General features: G+C 53.8%; 1 protein-coding gene across 7 annotated transcripts in view; it reads right to left on the bottom strand.

Annotated features, from left to right (window-relative positions):
• Positions 1 to 4,642: 4,642 nt before the first annotated feature.
• Positions 4,643 to 20,066, bottom strand: part of ARHGEF10 (Rho guanine nucleotide exchange factor 10) — an 86,777-nt gene continuing 71,353 nt past the window's right edge. For 4 of the 7 annotated variants that reach the window (XM_057537242.1, XM_057537243.1, XM_057537247.1 and 1 more), the window contains 3 exons: positions 15,644 to 15,818; positions 8,752 to 8,874; positions 4,643 to 6,364 (listed from right to left, as the gene is read on the bottom strand). In XM_057537242.1, coding sequence (XP_057393225.1) covers positions 5,853 to 6,364; positions 8,752 to 8,874; positions 15,644 to 15,818 — 810 coding nt within the window. In that variant the 3' untranslated portion in view covers positions 4,643 to 5,852. The remainder of the gene's footprint in view (positions 6,365 to 8,751; positions 8,875 to 15,643; positions 15,819 to 20,066) is intronic. The other 3 variants (XM_057537246.1, XM_057537245.1, XM_057537248.1) reach the window with 1 other exon arrangement.

The following is a 20,066-nucleotide window of genomic DNA, read 5'->3' as shown; positions in this document are numbered from 1 at the left end:
GCTTTAGTCTGCAGGACTGCATGGTTCCCTGTGGCTGCTGAGACAAACTGCCAGGAATTCAGTGGCTTCAAACAAGACAAATCTATTCCTTGCAGTTCTGTAGGTTAGAAACCCAACACGGGTCTCATCGGGCTGAAATCAACATGTCGGCAGGGCCAGTTCTGCTTGGAGAGTCTGGGGAGAATCCGTGTCCTTGCTTTTCCAGCATCTAGAGGGGCCTGTAGCACCTCCATCCGTGTCAAGGCTGGCAGGCAGCACCTTCAAACCTCTCTCTGACCTGTTCTGTCATCAGGTCTCCTTCTTTGGCCCCGACCCTCCCGCCTCTCTCCTATAAGGACCCCTGTGATGACATAGGACAGCCAGATGGCCCAGGATCAAATTCTCATCCCAAGATCTGTAATTAGTTGCAGCTGCAAAGTACGTTTTGCCACACAAGGTAACATATTCACAGTAGTGGATGACGAGGATGTGGACACCTTTGGGGCCATCATTCATCCAGCACAAGAAGTTACTGAGACGGGGGTTGTTCAAGAAGTAAAGTGAACAGCCCAGTGGGTCGGGGAGAGGCCCCACCTGCCCTGAACACCCAGCACAGGGCCTGGCCCACTGCACATGAACCCCACGTATGTGTTGAAAGGGTGAAAACATCTAAATAAGGGAGAAACTGGTGGGCTCATGAGGATAATCGTGAATTGCAGGACTGCAGGTCCAGAGGAGAACAGTATGAAGAGAAACAGCTGCTACATATTGATACCGACTGTATGCCAGGCACTGAATGAAGACCCTCCAGCCGTTGTTTCATCTAAATCTCCTGCCAACTTCATAAGGCAGCTCCTACTAACTCTGTGTACAGATGAGAAAACGAAGGTTCTAAGAAGTAACGAGCCCCTGGCTGGACGTATGGTAAACACAGCAGTAAAGCCTGTGCTCTTACCCCTGGTTTGTGTGTCTAGAAAACTACCTGAAATGGAATTCAGACGCAACACAAACTTCACGCACCAGGAAGGTGGCTTCACGTAGTTTCCTGATCATCAGTTTGGACAGTGGGATGGACCTTTCTCCCGGGGGGGCGGGGATGCAGCACAGAGCACGGTGGTCGGCATATTCTTTCTGGAAATTCACAGCCCCTGATGTCAACCGTGGACCCTGGGGAGACACGAAGACAAGGCGAAGGATCCTCGTCTAAACACGTTCTGTGCTTGAGGAATTCAACAGCGCGTCTATCGTGAGTGTGAGTATGTGGGAAGTCAGAGCTCACGTCCGTCGCTTGCGTAAATCTGGATACGCGTATGCTGAACTTGCTTAAAATATCGTATATTAAGGTGTCTCCTGCCAGCACGGGTTTCTCTTTCTCTCTCTTGGCCAAGTATGAATCCGTATCTTCTTCAGGCTATAGACTAGCCATTACAGTGAATCTTGCTTAAAGATCAATTTAAGTAAGGGTGTTTGAATGTGGGCTGTTTGCCCCTGTTCACACCTGTTAGTCTGCAGGAAAAGTTCTGTTTCAGGACCTAAACAAGGTATTTTTATACTCAAATTAGAATAACAGTGCTAAAATGAGACAGACCAGTGAGAAGTCGGGGACATCTGAGAACAGAATGGGAATCCTGTATGTTCACATCACAAAAGACACCACACTGTGTGATGTCTGCAACGGGCTGGAAGGAAACAAGGAGGAACCTCCGGGACCTGACCTCAGCCCCGGGGACGTTCGGGACGTCCTGTGCCCTGCGGGGTGTCTGGCAGCATCCCTGGCCACTATGCTCTGGATGCCTGTGGCACTCACGCCCGCACAGGTGGTGACCAGACACTGCCCCGTGGCCCCCGGGGCGGAGGGCCAGTTCACCCCGATTGAGAACCACTGAACCAAAGACAGAACAGGAATCCCATACGCTAGCACCAAAAAAGAAAAGAAGCAATTGTTTTTGATGAGCAGAAGAAGATAAAGGTAACTCCCCCATTACTTACAACTGGAGCGTCACACGCGCGGTCCCCTTCCTCACCTGGCACAGGTGTCCGGCCCTGACAACTCACCCGCGGACGCCGGGGAAGAAGGCTTCCTGGCTGCATCTCGGAGTCTCGCACCATCCCTCCCCGGGGCTCTGCTGGCTCTGTGTCCGAGGAGGCCCCCCAGCGCAGCAGGGCAGGCCCCCACCGCCCAGGCCTCGGCTTTGCTGCCCCCAGCCTGCTGCCCACGCTCCACACACGCTCTGGCTTTGCCGTCAGGCAGCAGACAGCATCCCGGACACTCAGGAAGGTCACCCCCTAAAAGGTAGCCCTACATCCTTTGCCGTACAGCCAGACAAGGTGGTCTATGTGACCCCGACTTACCGAGACCCTCTGGATGCAGGTGGACGCAACCGGGTTCGGAATTTCCAGGAGGCAAGCCACGCTAACGGGTGCTCGATTATCGTAGCAAGTGGCAGGAAACACTGAGGGAAGAGCTCCTGGATCCCCGATTTCCGTGGGCGGCTTTTCTGAGGTCTGCGCTCCCAGCCCTTGGTCTGTCTGCTCCGTGCCCTGGCTGGGCTCCAGGCAGCCGGTCACACAGTCCTGGCCACGCCCCAGCCTCCCAGCAGAGGCTCCAGCCCTTGTCTCCCTCCTTCCTCCTCTGTGGGTCCAGCCCTGTCATCCAAGATCTGGTAACTTCGGGGCAGGACGCGGGCCTACTCCAGTCCCTCTGCTGGCATCTCCTGCAGCCTCGGTGCACCCGCCAACTGGCATCCCCGCTGCCTGGCCCGCTGGCCCTTCTCTGAGCCAGTGTCCATCTGCGGGAGGACGTGAGCACAGCGGTCCCAGCCCCGTGTCTGCGAGGCTGCAATGAGTTGCCCTGGGCCCCACACTGCAGGGGGGCCCGGGGGACAGGCGAAGCTCCAGGGTCACAGCCTTCCATTTACAGGTGACAAAACGGAAGTTTCTGCCCTGACTCGGCCCCTGTCTACCTCGGAACCAGGACTCGGCCTGTTCTTACCGGAACTGGGCAGAAGCGTCACCAGATACGGGCCTGGAAGGCGAAGGAGGCACCAGGAATCCGCCTGGAAGGACCAGGATGGCATTTCCTCCATTAAGATGCTGCAGAAATGTGCCTTCATCCCCCAGAAGCTGTCAGGCAGCAAAGAGCTCACTAACCCGCTTTGCAAGGGTTAATTCTTTCAGACTCTGAGGGCCGCCTTGGCAGGGGGGCGCACGCCTGCCAGCAGGGTGGCGGAGGGGATGAAGGGAGAATAGGTTTCTGAGCCGGAGCAGGAAGCGCCCTGGGCCTGGATTAGAACTGACACACGGTAAGGAAACCTCCAGAAGAGCACCACGCAATCATCTACTCATTTTTTCTTCCACATTCACTCAGGTTTTTTTTTAAAGAAAATAAGTGAAGTGGCTGCAATCTCCACATACTGCTTTCCTCAGGAGCCGTGACTTGGCATCTGATGGCGGTTCTATGTCAACGCAGAGCTCCCGCTACTTTGAAAGCTTTATGCCTGAAAAATATCCAGTTTTATGAAATGCTTTCATGCATGTATAAATCTAAAAGCCACCAAAAAAATGTGCAGTCGCTAGGGCTTAAATTATGTCCATTTGACAGGTGAGAAAACTGTGGCTATAAATTCTCTCTCTGTCCCCAGGATCTAGAATATTTTTATCAAATTCAATATATGAAAAGATTTACAGAAAAAGATACTTTGGGACGTGATTTAGAGAATCAAATCAGATGATTCCACTTGCAAAGAATCCCATTTCCTGCAGCTTGTCAGAGAGAGAAGCAGTTACACGTACTAATTCAGGGAGTCCTCCAGCCCAGCATGAATTCTGTTCAGGCCCGGAGTCCTGTCACCGGAAAGAGACCGTCTGGAAGGAAACCTCCTCTCCGGGCTCCAGGGTCCGGACTCCTGCTCTGAGTACTGCAGATTCAAAAGGCACGGCGTCCCTCCGCCGGCTGGAACCAGGACCTCGCGGCAGGGCCGGTCCCTGAGTGACTGCTCACATTTTAATTAAAAGATGGGAATAGAATAAAGTGATATTGAAAGCTTCACCACACAGCTGGAAAGTAAAACCTGGTAAAGTGACAGATGGGCGTGAGTGACAGCAAGGCTTTCCTAAATACGTCACCAATATTACAATGTAAGTGGAAACCTCGGCTGGTACCATTTTTATTTTTATTTTTTTACTTATTTATCCCATAAGAAAATATGGTAGTCGTAAGTTGAGTTTTTTGAGGTACTGATGAAGACCAAACAGTCTTTGAGCATCAAGGTTTAAGTAAAAGGCATATCTAAGTACTTCTGTTTCATGGGGACACTGAAAACACGGCGAAACTGTATATTTTTAATCACTGCAAAGAGTATGGAGCTGACTTTAGATACTTCTCTTTATATTTTATATTAAACTAATTCAACTCATGATGTCACTCAAAATAAAAACTGGCAAGTACACGCGCCTCTAGAGAGTTTCTCAGCACCGACTTGGAATTCAAAGCACTCTTTTACACATACATTGTGCCCGTCTCTGGAATCCACACGTAAACTCTCAAATCCGCACGTGGGGATGCCACATTGGAAAGGACCACCTGACTGTCCCTCGAACCTAACTGCCCCTTTGCATTTTACAGGAAAAAAGGCAACTCACAATATTGTATTTTTAAATAAAAAGACTTTATTCATGAAATAAGATAGCAGCTAATAGTTTAAGGAAGCCTGGGGGAGATATTTCTTTCACATGGGGGCACATATGCACCTTGGAAAATATTTGGCAAAGTCATAAAATTAGCATTTTTAGTCACCTGTAAAGTGCTGAGACATTAATCTCGGGTGGACCTGCATTGTTTTAACCATCCAGTAAGTAGAACATTGATAGGTAACTACACGTGGAGCACAGTGAACTCGGATCACTCGTGCACGACGCCCGCAGAAGGGGCCCTAAGTGCCAGTCTGCTGACCAAGGGCCACCTTTCCTGTGTCCTGTGTCCGCCGCCAGCACCGGCGCCCAGCCTGACCAGCACCGTGCGTCCTTCAGGGCATGTATTCAAAGCTAGAAGCGTTCCTGGTCGACAGATGCAAACACAGCAGGAAAGGATGGACCAAGCAAGACACCTTCTACGTCTCCTGAGACACTAAAACACACACATCTCCAACGTGGATATTTTGGCATTGACGCTTGACTCTAAATGTTGATAGGCACTGAGGATTTTGGTTCAAAGCAAACATTATTTGTGAAATGTTACAGATAACATAGTGACTAAAACTTAGTTAATTTTTTTAATAGAAAAATGCGATATAAAAATACTACTTTGTTAAAAATATACAGTACACGCATTATACCACTTTGGAAAACTCAGTTCAACTCAGAAAGCATATAACACCACCCAGCCTGGTGTGTGTCACCTGGCTTTCTTCATTGCGACAAATTCTATTCTGGAGTTAAAAGATATACAATATAAATAAAAGTAGTGAATCTGAATCAAGTACAATTACTTTAAGAATTGGTAATAAACCCCCCCACCAGTGAATACGCTGTATCTCCCCGTGAGTTCTGAGTCTGCGAGTCCTCTAGGTGACAGGCTATGAGAACAGGTCTGCAGCGTCCCGTGCTTATTAAGGACCACGGGGGTCAGAGGTGAAGCATCCTCCCGGGACCCCCACCCACTCAAACGTGGCGTCCACCCCCCTTCCTCATGCGCGTCCACAGGGGGCTCCCCTGCGTGGGGTGGAGGGAGGGGCTGCCGGAGACGCCCCCTTGACGATATTGCACTCTTCGGCCCCGAGACGGTGGGCGATTCACCCCCAGCCAGTGCAGATGTGGCGGGAGCGCTCGGGGTGTCTGACTCGGCCGAAAGGCCACCCCCGGATCTCGGCCTGGGCTCACACGTTCAGCAGGGGAATCTGCCAGACCATGACGGACGAGGCCAGCTCCTCCGGCCGCTGCTGCCTGGCCTTCCTGCTCACCCGCCGGTGGCCCTGTCCCCCGCAGGCCACCAGCACGGAGCTGGCCTTGGCCTTCCTGGCCCGCCGCCCTCGGCCGGGGGAGCTGCAGGGGAGCCGCAGGGGGTCCTGGACGAAGCCCTCCTCTGAGCGGGGCCCCAGGGAGCCCGAGCCCTGGGAAGGCGTCGGGGACCCGGACGTGGAGGAGACGTCGCTGGCCTGGGCGAGGGAGCCCAGCGAAGCCCCCAGCCAGACGGTGTCGGGGCCGCGGCGGCTCGGGCAGGGCCCGGGCCCCTCACCGGCGAGCGCGTCCCTCTGGTCTTCATCCTGGGGGTCGGCACCGGGGGGCGGGCTGTCCCTGGGCTTGTCTCTGTCTGCCTTGGGGGCGGCTGTGGCCACGACCAGGAACTTGACGGGCCCGTTGTGGGCGTGGTAGGAGACCAGGCCTCGTCCTGAAAGGGCACAGCGCTCAGCAGGGCCCCGCATGCCGGGCAGGGCCCCGGGCACCCCCTGTCCACACAGCAAAACCCCGCACTCGACAGCTCAGAGTGAGAACAGCTTCCAGACCACGTTCTCGTGGATTTCTAGTGAAGTCCAAGAATGCTCTCAAAACCGTGGTCTAAAATACAACCGTGGTCTTCGTCAGCGGTATGTCAGTTCTGGTACTTGCATTGTACTTTTAAAGTGATAAAGTAGCTATTTTCCTGTTCTCTGTATAAATGCCTTCTCGCCTGCTCTAAGATAATATATTTAGGAAAAGTTCTCCTAAATCTTGGTTTTAAAAACTTAAATGCCTGAAATATGTCAATTTTAGGAATAAGATGCCTAAACTATAAGTAGCTTCCTGCCATTTTTCATTTCAAAAAGATTCTGTGGTTTAGAATAATTTAGTCCTATGGTATTGATTAAAATGGGGGCTTTTCAGTTCAAGGATGACGTGAATTGAATTTTAAAAGAAGCACCAGAAACTCCCTGTAGGTCTTTTTATGAAATGCAGACTCCCCCATAACACCGAGACTCCAAGGGCCAGGCGGGCATGGGATGTCCATTTTTAAGCGCCTCGCAGGTGAGGTGACAGAAATGGGGGGGTAGATGCCCTTTTCACCAAATGCTTTGAGGCTGAAACAGGGCCCTAGCGCCTCCCTCCCACTCTGGCCTAAGCCGAGGACGTTACAGGATTCCTCAGCTGGGCGAGGTGACTTCCTCAGTGAGTTGAAGGACAAGTCAAGAGGGATGGGGACGCCCAGACACCGGGCATGGAGGTGTGATCTGAAGCGACAGCCCAGGGGAACATCCCAGCATCACATGGTGAACCTGAACGTGATTGTTTCCTACACACCTGCGGTCCCCTCCCGGACACACAGCCAGAGAAACCCGAGTCCCTGTGAGAAGGGGTGGCCAGAGGAACCCCCCCAGAGGCATAGCACGTAACACACAGAACAGGAAACAACTAAATACCCACTGTACGTCACATGGGGAACAAAGCCACGCTACACAGCAGTGACACGCATGAGCTACAGTCACGTGACCAACAAGGATGCACCTCAGAAATAATGTGGAAAGAAAGCCGTCGGAGAGGAATACGTACGCTACGAGACAATTACAGAAAATGCTAAAATGGCACAATTAAAGACTTCTTTTTTGAAAAAGGTACAAATTAGCAAAACTATGGAGAAAAACCAACAGAACGGTGACGTGAGACCCAGCAGGAGACGGGTTATGTTTGGCTGTCGGGGAGGAGCATCCCCAGCTGTGACGGGAAGGGCTTCTGACTCCTGAGCCTTTACCACTCAAACTGCCCGTGGTCATCATGTGCAGCTTCTGCATGTACCACAGGCAGGTCATAACGAAGACGGCAGTTAAGAAATGAATAAACCAAGTTGGAATTCCATGATCCTAACAGGTGGATCGTGACAAAATAGGACTTTATCTAAAGCACAGACCTATTTGCAGTAGACCCGTGAAAGCTTGTGGAGGGAAGGAAGGGCTGCCTGCAGTCAGAGTGAAATATTCCAGTGTTGACAGTAGGAAGAAACTATAGAAAGAGATCTTCATTAATGTTCCGATGAGTTTCCTACAAATCTTTTTCTCTGAGAGTTATTACATAATCGACATAAAATTTTAAGATCTTGGTTTTACTTAACTTACAGAATTAACATTTCTCTGTATCATTCCAAGCTCTCTATTTTCACTGGCTGTGTTACGTTCTAAAATGGCAACGCGACCACTGTCTTAAGCGTCTCCCTACTCCTAATTTTGGACCTTTAGGCTGTTTCCCGTTCTTTCTGCATCATGGTTTATTCCTAGATTTGGCTGCTTCACGAGACAGACTCCTGAATTGGAAACCCTGACTCCTGACACAAAAGCATCTTCAAGTCCTAAACAACAAAGTGCTTTCCAAAAAGGCTGTGCCCATTTCAACTCCCCGCAACACTGCAAAACAGCACAACTGAGCTTTCTCAGATGTTGGGTCTCCTTCTTTGCAAAACATAAAAAGCATCCATTTTCACTGAGCAAAACTGTGTAGAATGATCAAAGCCAACAGGTGGCAGAAAAGGTAATGTGACAACACGTCTTGGTGACAAGGGTCTCCCTGGACCACTGACGTCAGAAACAGGAAGACAAAAGTATGACCTAATGATTCAAATGAATAGACATAGTCTTTACAGCAGGAAAGAAAGGAAGGAAGAAGGGAAAGGGACCAAGGGAGAGAGAAAACCACCTAAGTAATTTACACTGTTTAAGCAAAGACACAGCTGACCACAGACCCATGGGCTTGACGAGAGTACAGTACAGGACAGAGGCCTGGGAGACGCAGGCACTCGGGGGGTGTACTCACCGGTCACCTTGGGGATCCCCTGCAGACGAGGGACGGGCAGGGCCACCACGACGCCCAGGCTGGTGCCGACCATCAGCAGGCCGTGGCAGACGAGCAGGCTGGTCACAGACAGCCGCTGGTGTCCTGGGGGACAGAAGAGGCTTGTGCCCCGCAGTCTGGCCTCTGCAGCCCACACGCTGGGGCAGGGGCCCCGGGAGCTGCCCGGAAACCCTACAGACCCGCCAGAATGCTCCCCAGGCAGCCCCGAGCCCTCCCGGCCAGCGGGTGTCACCGGAGCCCTAGCCACACACTGCGACTCCTTCAGCTGGACGAGCGAGAGAGAGATCTGGGGGGCGTCCTGGCTGCACCCCGGCAGAGCACGGCCACAGCCTCAGGACACCTGCACGGCGCTCTCAGCACTGCTGGGGCGGCCCTTCCAGAGCCGATCACACACCCCCGCCCCGAACCGTCCATGTAAATCATGCACTTCCAGGCAGAGCTGCACACACACACGTACACACGTGCGCACACACGCACATGTCAGACGGCAGCCCTGTGCGAGCAAGAGCCCACCTAGGCAGGTAAGGAGAGACCTCACAGGTAGGACGGGCTCCCAGTGCAGCCCGGGCGCAGCATCACAGGGCAGAGACGCAAGCGACCATCTAAGGTTCCGTCGGAAGGAGACCTCTCATGGCCTCGGTGGGGAAGTCCGGCAAACGCGGACACAAAACACTGGAGTCCAAGGGCTTTGCAGCTTCTGGCTGTTTGCTCTGCTTTGTTTTGCTTTGCAGTCGAGGCTCTGAGGCCCAGAGAGGTGGGTCAGCCTGACAAGGTTAGGAAGTGGAGTGAAAGGTGCGTGTCTCCCCGTGACTCTCGTCTCAGGGACTGAGTCTGGGCCCCGCGCATCCCACCCCTGCCCTGACCCTGCCCACAGCTCCACCACCTTCAGCAGGGGCTTTAAGCCCCTCCTGGCGTCTCTGCTCAGCACTGAAGCTCGAGAGCAGAGAAGGGTCATGCGGGCTGCTCCCAGGAAGGAAGGGAGGGCACTTCAAAACAGCTGGATTCTTCTGCTCTCTGGAAATGAGTCATTTTCAGTATCTCTGCGTTTGACCTAAGTTCATCTTAGAAAAAGCATGAAAACAAATGGTCTAAACACCAAAGCCAAAGGCAGGTCACCATGTCCACTGAAGTTATTTTATGATTACTTAGGCAGCAGAACACTGAAACCAAACCAAGACAACAGCTACAAAAACTAAGGATCTGGTTTTACCTCTAAATACAGGCATACTTTTTGAAGAAAAGCTAATGTATTAAGTTCCCAGGAATCCAAATGCGTGCCCATGGGAGCCGCTGGGGCTTTAGAGACGCCTGGGACCTGTGTGTCTGTCTACACCTGGGCCGGGAGCTGTCGTTTCCAAACGCCAGGGAGAACTGCAGAAGCCATTTAGAAACACGGCTCTGGGCACAGCTCACAATGGTTGCTATCCAGGGGCAGGTGGTCCCGTCGTGGGGCAGCCCTTCGGAGGGGAGCTCCGTGGGCCAGGGAACGTCCCGGGACACACGGGTGCGCCTTCCAGAGCAGAAGCCTCACTTGATGCCACGTGACCTGAAGATTCCCCACAGCTACGCTCGAGACAGAAAGCAAACCCACAAAGCTGAGACCCTCCTGGAACCTTTGGTGGAAGCAGCTGGTGGAGGCGACTTTTGGAACTGGCTCACTGCTCTGTGTTTTGTTTTCTTCCAGTGAAGTACAGCCTCTGCCACTGCCCTGGTGCACAGGGGCAGCAGGTTACTTTCCATCTGGATATCTTACTTCTCAACACCAACGTGGAGAATGTCATGACAACGGGATGGACAGGGGACAGAGCTATTATTTCCCTTTTGCAGCCACTTTCTGAAGCCACCCTCCTGGAAGGAATATAGAAACTGGGGCAGTGGTATAGCCGTGTGGTCCTAGATGTGAATAAATTTCCTTTTTAACACACGAAAGTACTGGGAACAATAAAAACAAGCAGACTCTCATGACGTGATCTCAGGGCTCGGTTCAGAGGTTGGCTGTGGGTTTTTATATCATGTAAGTCCACCCACACCCTCATTTTGGTAGCCAAGTCCTGCATATAAGTGAAAACTATTTGCATGAATAAATTGTTTTGTGATTTATTTGATCGTCCTGAAATATTTTGGTCTGGGAAACTGAGTTTCCTTTAATTCTTCTCCAGAAAAGGAATTTGTGACTTAAATTTTCTTTCACAGATAATATATCATTTTTAAAATATTGGCCTAGGACTATTAAAGAAGCATCTGAAATACTTTTAATCTACCACTTGGCTTTAAAGAAAACTAATGAGGAAAAGGGAATTTCAAACAGCCCACCTCCACAGTGAGGGTTAACAGATCCTCGTAAAATATGATGTGAAATATTTCCAACCACTAATAAAAGCATTAAGAAGATCTTACTTTCGAATTACAACGGATAAAAGTTTACTACTTATTTTCATTCATAAATGCATTTTGAAAGTGACCTTTTATCCCCCTTAGGAATTTTCCCGCCTCTTTGCCTGTAAATAGCATATTAGGAACATCTGACTTTTCGTCCTGTCTCCAGCTTTTACATCTGTGTTACGTTATATGCAGTGAAAATCTGGGAAACTCTCTAGTCTTTGTAAAGAAACTCCTCTCTCCAGAAGTGGATCTTTCTAAAGAGAAAGGACAAAACAATTCAAAGGCACAGAAGGCGCCCTGTGTGGTGTCGGGATGGGGAAAAGTCACCGTGTGGGGAAAGGTTACGAAACACGATGAGAAGGGGAAAAACTACACGGTCGGTGGGAAAGACCAAAGGAAACAACCCCAGGGCTTCTGGGAGGTGCTCCTGGGAGGACCCCCCTCCAAACCTTCACTTCATCATAACAAACACGAAAGCAGGGAAAACTGGGATGTTTTTCTTTCTAACTGGTTTGAAAGCCTTCAGTTCCAGCGAATGATGGTTTGTTCCATTTTCAAAGTAGTCTAGGATTCCTCTTTAATTTCACATATGAAGTTTAACTGAATGGTAACTAGGGAACGTGGAGATTTTCCCATTCCGGAGGGTCTGCAGACAGAGCTGCTGAGAGGCGTCAGGCTACTGCTTGTGGAAGCACCAGCTGTGGCCTTCCAGGTGGGACTACAGCGCTCTGAGCTGGCCAAGCTGCGGGCAGAGGGGCCACCCACTCAGCATCAAAGGGGGAGGCGGGGCGGGAGGGCGGGGCAGAGATGCCGACAAAGGCTGCAGTTGGCATGGGGCGGAAGTGAGTTATCAACACGAAGTGGCAGGGGGAGCTGGCCGCTGTGTGATGCACGCTCTCCGGGGACCCCGCTGTCCTCTCACACGGGGACACAGGAGCACGGGGGAGGCCGGCCAGGTTTATTCAAATGCTCGCAAGAAACACACAAACAGGGGAGAGAGTAGGAGAAGCAGCCAGCCTTCCAAGTGTGCTCGGAAAGGCTATGACTGGAACCCACTCCCGGCTCCCACCCGGGACAGAGACCAGGGAGGTGGGCAGGTTAGCGCAGGATCAACTGCTGGTTAGTAATAGGATTATCTGCTGGTGAAGGAGCTGCTGGTTAGCACAGGATCAACTGCTGGTTAAGGAGCTGCTAGTTAGCTCAGGATCATCTGCTGGTACAGGAGCTGCTGGTTAGCACAGGATCAACTGCTGGTTAAGGAGCCGCTGGTTAGCGCAGGATCAACTACTGGTTGAGCAGTTGCTGGTTAGCACAGGATCAACTGCTGGTTAAGGAGCTGCTGGTTAGCGCAGGATCATCTGCTGGTGAAGGAAGCTGCTAGTTAACTCAGGATCATCTGCTGGTACAGGAGCTGCTGGTTAGCACAGGATCATCTGCTGGTACAGGAGCTGCTGGTTAGCACAGGATCAACTGCTGGTTAAGGAGCTGCTGGTTAGCGCAGGATCAACTGCTGGTTAAGGAGCTGCTGGTTAGCGCAGGATCAACTGCTGGTTAAGGAGCTGCTGGTTAGTGCGGGACCAACTGCTGGTTGAGTAGCTGCTGGTTAGCACAGGATCAACTGCTGGTTAAGGAGCTGCTGGTTAGTGCAGGACCAACTGCTGGTTGAGTAGCTGCTGGTTAGCACAGGACGCCACCAGAGCCCAGGGGTGACGAAACCCACTCCTCGGTCTGTTCCCTAACTCATAACCTTGAGTCTAGTTTAAGTTGCTGAATTCCCTTATGATGTGGTTGATGGTACTTAGAAGAGTTACACTGACTTTTGTATTAGATAGAAAGTTGTGCCACTTCACTGGTTACGTCACCCCTGGAAAGCAACGTGCTCACTCAGCGGGGACCTGGGAAGGCTAATCTGATGGGGGGCGGGGGTCTCAGCACTTTTTCATCCAAATACCCTCCCCTGACTGTTCTGGACGAAGAGGAAACAGCTGCATCCTGACCTGACTCATGCAGCCTCATGACCCGGAGGAGATGCCGCCCTCTGAACCACGGGCTGTAACCACCTCGGGGGCCAGGAAGGTTGACCGACGGCCCTTCGAAACGTGCGTGCTGACCCCGGGCGCCGCCATCCACTGTGTCTGCCAAGTAGGATGTGGTTTATGGTACAGCGCTGGAGCTAATGGTGCTCAGAACAGAGCTCCAAACCGGACAGAAAGATGCAGCTCATCGCACGAGTCACAGTCTACGGGGAAAGCACGCTGAGACCTGTAGGGAACTAAACAGGGTTCTCAATTCTGCTACAAAAAAGGCATGACTCACAGTAGAGTAGAGTAAATTTTTTTTTCAAATTGTGTTCTTTCTGGCCTGCGAAGTCTTCATCTCTAGAACCTACTGGAATTTTATACTCCAGTGAGAGCACGAAAGGACAGTTTACACGTTATTGCCATATATACATAAAAAACCCATTTGGGCAACGTCACGAACACAACTGTAGAATGAGGTTTACACACATGTGTCCAGGATGACGGTGGTCCAAGGACCTGCAATTCCACAGGCTCACACAGGGTGCACACACGCACTGACACAAGTATCTAAGTGTCAGAGAGGACACAATGAAACACTTCTCACCGTGAAACACTGGCCCAAGGGTAAGACGATTCAAAGGACAGACAGGGCTTCCCTGGTGGTGCAGTGGTTGGGGTCTGCCTGCCAATGCAGGGGACACGGGTTCGAGCCCTGGTCTGGGAAGATCCCACATGCCGCGGAGCAACTAGGCCCGTGAGCCACAACTACTGAGCCTGCGCGTCTGGAGCCTGTGCTCCGCAACAAGAGAGGCCGTGATAGTGAGAGGCCCGCGCACCACGATGAAGAGTGGCCCCCGCTTGCCACAACTAGAGAAAGCCCTTGCGCAGAGACGAAGACCCAACACAGCCATAAATAAAAATAAAAAAGAAGGACAGACAAGACATGGGTGTCTGGCCTCCCTGTTCCCCAAAATGCAAGAAAATCAGACCAACATCAGACGCCTTTCTGAGGACCACATTCAAGAACCACTGCCCGGGCGTAGCAAGAGGACTCTCATTCTGAGCGTTGCTGATTTCTGCTCTAACTGTCCACCAGGTCCAGCGGCTACAAACCTGGGAGCAAAATATGAGATGCAGACAAAGCACAAAATCCCCGGATATTGGTGAACTTGGAGGTATTTCGCATACAGCAGGAAGACGCGGGAGAACACGCCACCCAAAGGCTCCTTCTGCATGGGACATGGGCTCAGGAGAAAGAGCCTTAAGTCCTGGCACAGGGACAGGAGGCCCAGGGCAGCAGGGGCCCCGAGGAGGGGGGCAGGGACTGTGTGTGGTGATGGTGACAGCAGGCGGGGGCACACCTGCCAAGGGGCCTGGGGACATGGGGCCGCCAGGTGTCCCCACCTGACCACACGGTCTCCTGGCTCCACAGGAACCCAGGCGGATCCTGACCTGAACAGTGAAAGCCACGCCGGTGGATAAGAAACAAGGGAGTCGTTAACTGGGGGGTGGAAGGAAGGAAAGAAAACAAGATGAAGTACAGCCGGTGGCCCAGGTGCAAACAGGTTACGTGGTCACAGGTACGTAACCCCTGGGCTTTGGTCCAACAGGGACTGGGGACTCGAGCGCCCTGGGAGGGCTTCCTGCACAGGTCTGTTCACGTGGTGTGGGTGGGAGCCCACGCGCTGCACACCAGATCTTTCTCTTCTCCAGCCGGGAGCCAGGAGACGCAGCCAACGTGGGAAAGGAGGGGAATGCCGTGCGGCGTGAGCCTGGTCCTTAAAAGCCCCGTGGAGACGTGGGTCAATACACACCAGGCACACACCCCCGTACACAGCAAGCAACGCATACACATACTAGTTACATACATACACACAGTTGCAACATGCTTATATACACTAGCCACATGCCCGTACATAACAAGCCCACACGTGTACATACTAGCACAGCCCATACATAACAAGCCCACACATGTACATACTAGCCACACACCCGTACATAACAAGCCACACGTGTACATACTAGTCACATGCCCAAACCTAACAAGCCCAGGTGTATGTACTAGCCACACGCCTGTACCTAACAAGCTCACACGTGTACATACTAGCCACACGCCTATACACACCAGGCGTGCACACACCAGCCACATGCGGCTCCCACACCCCACTCCTGCACCTTGGCTGCTTTGACTCCCGCTGCCAGGAACACCCCTCCCGCGTGGGGCTGGCGGAGCCCCGTGGAGCGCCCCCACCAGAGAGTCTCCTTTTCTCTGCCCTTCAGCCTCAGATCCCTGCCCCCGCCCCCTGCCCCAGTGCTTTATTAACAGCACTAAACCGTCTGCGATGGGCGGCTCTGACCTCTAAGAAGGGCGCTTGACTCCGGGTCACCCGGCAGCCCCGAGCCCCGGCCCCGGGGGATGTGGTACCGCCCACCAGCGCCCCAGGGCCCACCTGGCAGCATGTGGTGGACCGGGGTGGCGATGTTGACGTCCTGGAGATGTTTGAGCGTCTCCGTGTGGAAGAGGCGGAGCGTGGACCCCGAGGTGAAGGCGATCCAGATGCCCACGCCGGCAATGGCCATGTGTGAGACCACCATGCCCTCCTCCTGGTGGGCCTCCAGCTGGCTCTGCGGAGACCAAGGAGAAGGGAAGGCGGGGCGTCGGGGGTACAGCACAGAGCTGCACCCCACGTCGCCGTCACGGACCCGCCCTTTGGGCTGCGCGTGAAGCCGCGGGTGCCGCTGTTGTCCCCACCGTGCCAGGGTGTCCAGCTGGCGCCCCGGATCTCACCTGCCCTCAACCACCTACAGCAAGGGCACCGTCACCCCAGATCCGCAGGTGCTGAGCAGCGCCCCTGGACACCTGTGGACCATCAGCACCCCCAAACCTGAGCGGGAACGAGGGCCACGTCTGCCTGCGAGGAGGCCTGTACGGGCAGCTAAGCCCCCGCCGAGCTCTCAGGGTCCCCTCGGTGTCCAGCCCTGTCCAGTCCCCGGGTGGCCACCTGCTGCTTCTCCGTTTGACCAGGTCCTTCCCGAGCCTCCAGGCTGTGCTCTGCCCCAGGTCTCCATCCTGACAACCCTGCTCCACGGGGCCCCCGAGAGGGAACTTTTGGAACTTGTCCCCATGGTGGACGGGCCGGTGCTGGGCAGCTGTGGTCACTGCCTACCAGGGATTGGCGGGGGGCAGGTGGGGTGAAGCTTGGAGACACATGAGAAGAAACACTACCCTCAAAGAAGTCCTCTTAGCCCACAGCAGGTCACAATCCTGCACAGCTCTCTAGCCTGAAAAGAGGTAACTTAAAACCCTCTAGGAAAAAAACAGGCTTACACCTCTGTCCCCTTCCTCAAGGACTGAGAACAGCACGGGAGGCTCTTTACGACCCACTACGCGGCCGAGGGGGCCGAAGGCGCCAGCCTCGCACGCCGACCCGCGCGGAAAGCGCTCGCCGGTTAGCCCCTCACGCTGCACCCACGCCGCGCGGCACTGCCAAGCTGCACTGAGGGGGACACGTGAGTCTCTGATTTTATCGGAAGGGAGGCTGCCCGTCCAAGGGCACCACACCTTGTTTTAAGTGAAGACTGCAGCTGGATAGGCAAGGCTGGAGAGCGGCCTGGGGGTTGTCCTGAAGCCGGGACTCAGGCGTGACAGTGATTCTGGAGTTCGCGGACACCCCCGACTGCCTGAGCACCCAGTCCTGCCATCACCACGTGCCCGGGGCCGCGCGTTCCCTCCGGAGTCCCCGCGCACCTCCCAGGAGGGAACACGAGGACCCTGCCCTCGGGGCGGGCAACTGGCTCGGGCCCTCGGCCCCTCCTGCAGCCAAAGCCGGGGAGCTGCCCTTTCCTCCAAGACGCCCGTGCTAGGCTCACCTCCACAGGCACCTCCCTCCGCGCACGTGTGCACCCTCCCACAAAGCGACCCCGATCATCACAGGTCTAATTTAAACACGTGTCAGTGGGGACGAGCCGGTGCCGGCAGTTAGGAAGGAGCCCCGAGTTCTTACAGAGTGAGTCCTCCTGAGTACACACGTATGACTGGAAGTGCTGGGCCACATGGCAACTCCACGTTTCACCTTTTGAGGAAGGACAGACTGTTTTCCAACAGCTGCCCCGTTTCACGTCCCCACCAGCGATGCGTGCAGCTCTCGACTTCTCCACGTCCTCTCGGCACTTGTTAATGTCCCTTCTCTATTGCTGTCATCCTCGTGGGCGTGCCGTGGTGTCTCATGGTTGCTTTGGTTTGCATTTCCCTAAGGACTAAGGAGAGCGCACACCCTTCCCTGGGTGGCCGCCTGTGTATCTTCTTGGTAGAAACGTCCGTTCAGATCCTTGGTCCGTTTTTGAACTGGACTATTTTTCTTTTGATCGTTGAGCTGTAAGTTATAGAAGCTGTTTGTTATGCACTCTTGGCAGATACACGATTCGTAAGTATTTTCTGCCATTCCGTGGGTCGTCTTTTCACTTTGCGGACAGCCTGTGGAGGTGGCTTGGGCTGCCCTGTACCACAGAAACAGACATGGCTTTCCTCTCTGGCAGGCTTCATGGGGAATAGCTCCCATGCTGTTTTGTGAACCGGTACAGATCCCCTCGGAGGAAGCCCACTGCCGAGACCAGGGCCGCAGGAAGTGGGAGCACGATTTCACGTCCCACTGCCCTGTGTATCACCGAGCAGTTAAGGTTTCAGCAGCAGAGCGGGGCCGACTGGGAGGAATGGGGCAAGCGGCCCACCCCTCCCACGTGTGCTGAGACTCGGCCTCACAGCTCTGCGTCTCCGAAGAGGAAAAGCCCGGCTGGTCCTCCAGGTCAGCTCAGGACAAGGCGCTCACTGCTCCCGGAAGGCCATCCCTGGCAGAGCAAGGCAGCTTCCAAAGAGAGGTTAAAAAGGGAAGAAAAACGTCACATGACGCTGAGAAGTCCTTGTGCTACCTGAGCCGTAAAGGAGCACAGGACTCGCTCTCCTTCTGGCTGCTGGCTCTTTCACAGCTACTGTTGAAACTCCTTGTGGAAGAAGCGAGAAAGTCACGGTTTGCCGGTCCTCAACCCCAGTTTCTTTCTAAGAACTCAGCAAGCCCGGGGAGGAGGGAGCCCAGAGCTGCTGCTGGTCGGGGCCCACCCTCTCCCTGCCCTCCGGCGGCTCCGTTCGGTTACTGCCTTGGCCACCCCACTCCCATCCTCTGTCTTGTGGGCTATCTTGTCCCATGCGTCCTGCATGCTGCTTCCCGGCCGTCCTGTGGCCACCTCCACCGCTGCAGCGGCTGCCCGGGTCCACCACTGTCTGCTCACGGGTCTTCAGCGTCTCACAACCGGCTGTTTTTCTTTACAGAAGTGCCTCATTCTGCAAAATCTACCTCAGAGTCTCCCTCTCTGTCCTCCACCGACGGGGAGTGGAATTTTCCCGACAGAGTTCTGGAACAACCTTCTCAGTGGGTCTTCAGTCTCCAATCTCACCCCCCTTTCAACTCCTTGCAAAAAAAAAATCCTCGGAGAAGACAGATTTCCTGGCGTCTGTCCCTTGGTTAAATCCCCACACGGCCCCGGTCGCGCACAGCGTGGCGGGGCTCAGGACGTCACGCGCCGATCTGCCCCGGGAACAGAGCCAAGAGCGGCTGCCCTCACAGTCACGGCCTCGGCCTCGCCAGCGCTGCCCAGATGGGCCCCGTGAGCGCTCACGGCAACAGAGGCGGAAACCCCGGGAACCCAGGAGGGGACTGCACGCTCCTGCGCGCAAGGGACCAGGTGCCCTCTGACCACACCTGCGCCAACCCCACGTCCCCACGCTCGGACTCACCCTGCTTCTGGGCAAAGGTCCTCCAGGAACCACCTTCTCACGTCCTGACACACAGCACTCTTCCTCTGAGATGTCGTGGGTTTTTGCCACCTGCTGAAGTCCTCCTCTCCCCAGACAGGGCGGCTTCACGGGCCTGTGACCCTCGCGGGGTCTCAGGCTCAGAGGGCCCCGCACCTGGCATGATGCTCTGGCTGCTGGCATCTCGGAATCCGGGCTGACATTGGACATGGGGCCCTGCAGATGCCGTAGCCAGTCCTGACCCCAGACCTGCCCGCAGGGGCCAGGTAGCTGGTGTTGCCCTCACCTGTTCTGGCACCGCACCTGGCCTGTGAGTTCTTCCTGGGCTTTGGGTTTTTTGTACAGCACCTGTGCTTCTTAAATGCGTGACACGTTTGTGCTGGATGACAGGTGATGTGAACGATAATTTATCTCTGGGATGCTGGCCATTGTCTCCCACCTTCTCAGAGGCTTGGTTTTCTGTGTGAAAACAGGAACTTTGGGCAACAGGGTGTCCAAGTCTCCCGCCACCTTGAAATCATGCGGATCTGATGGTCTCTGCAGGGAAGCAGGGCCGGGACCGGCAGTAGGAGTTCAAGAACCGGTCCGCCTGCCAGCTTGGGCCTGTCGCCTCTGTGCCCTGCATTCGTGTCTTTCTATACAATGACGGGAATTTATCTCATCAGGAAAAAAATGCTTCAACTCAGAAAACGCTCTACTACTAGGTCACCTTTAGTATCTTATCCATTTCATTCTTTCATTCTATTTTTCTCTTCAACGTTGGGGGTAGGGTTGGAAGGAAAGCTCTTTCTTCTTCTCCTGTCCTTCTGTCTGTCTGTCCTGAGTCAGGAACACTGCACGTTGCAGAAAATCGAGAGTAAGGAAGAACAGGTCTTACTTTAAACAGCTCCAGTAATTAAACCGAAACTACCTGTGAAATCGGGGCTCCGAGAAACAAAGCTGTGAGGTCAGCACCCGCAGAATCCACAACAAACCGCCTGCTCAACGTCAGGTTGCTTTCAGAGCTGTGTCCATGTTCCTAAAGCTCAACGTTTTCTTAAAAGGCATGAAATAAACCCCGTGAAGAA

The sequence above is a fragment of the Balaenoptera acutorostrata genome, chromosome 21, assembly GCF_949987535.1.
Source record: "Balaenoptera acutorostrata chromosome 21, mBalAcu1.1, whole genome shotgun sequence".
Classification (NCBI taxonomy): domain Eukaryota; kingdom Metazoa; phylum Chordata; class Mammalia; order Artiodactyla; family Balaenopteridae; genus Balaenoptera; species Balaenoptera acutorostrata.
This window is presented reverse-complemented; position numbering and strand designations above follow the sequence as displayed.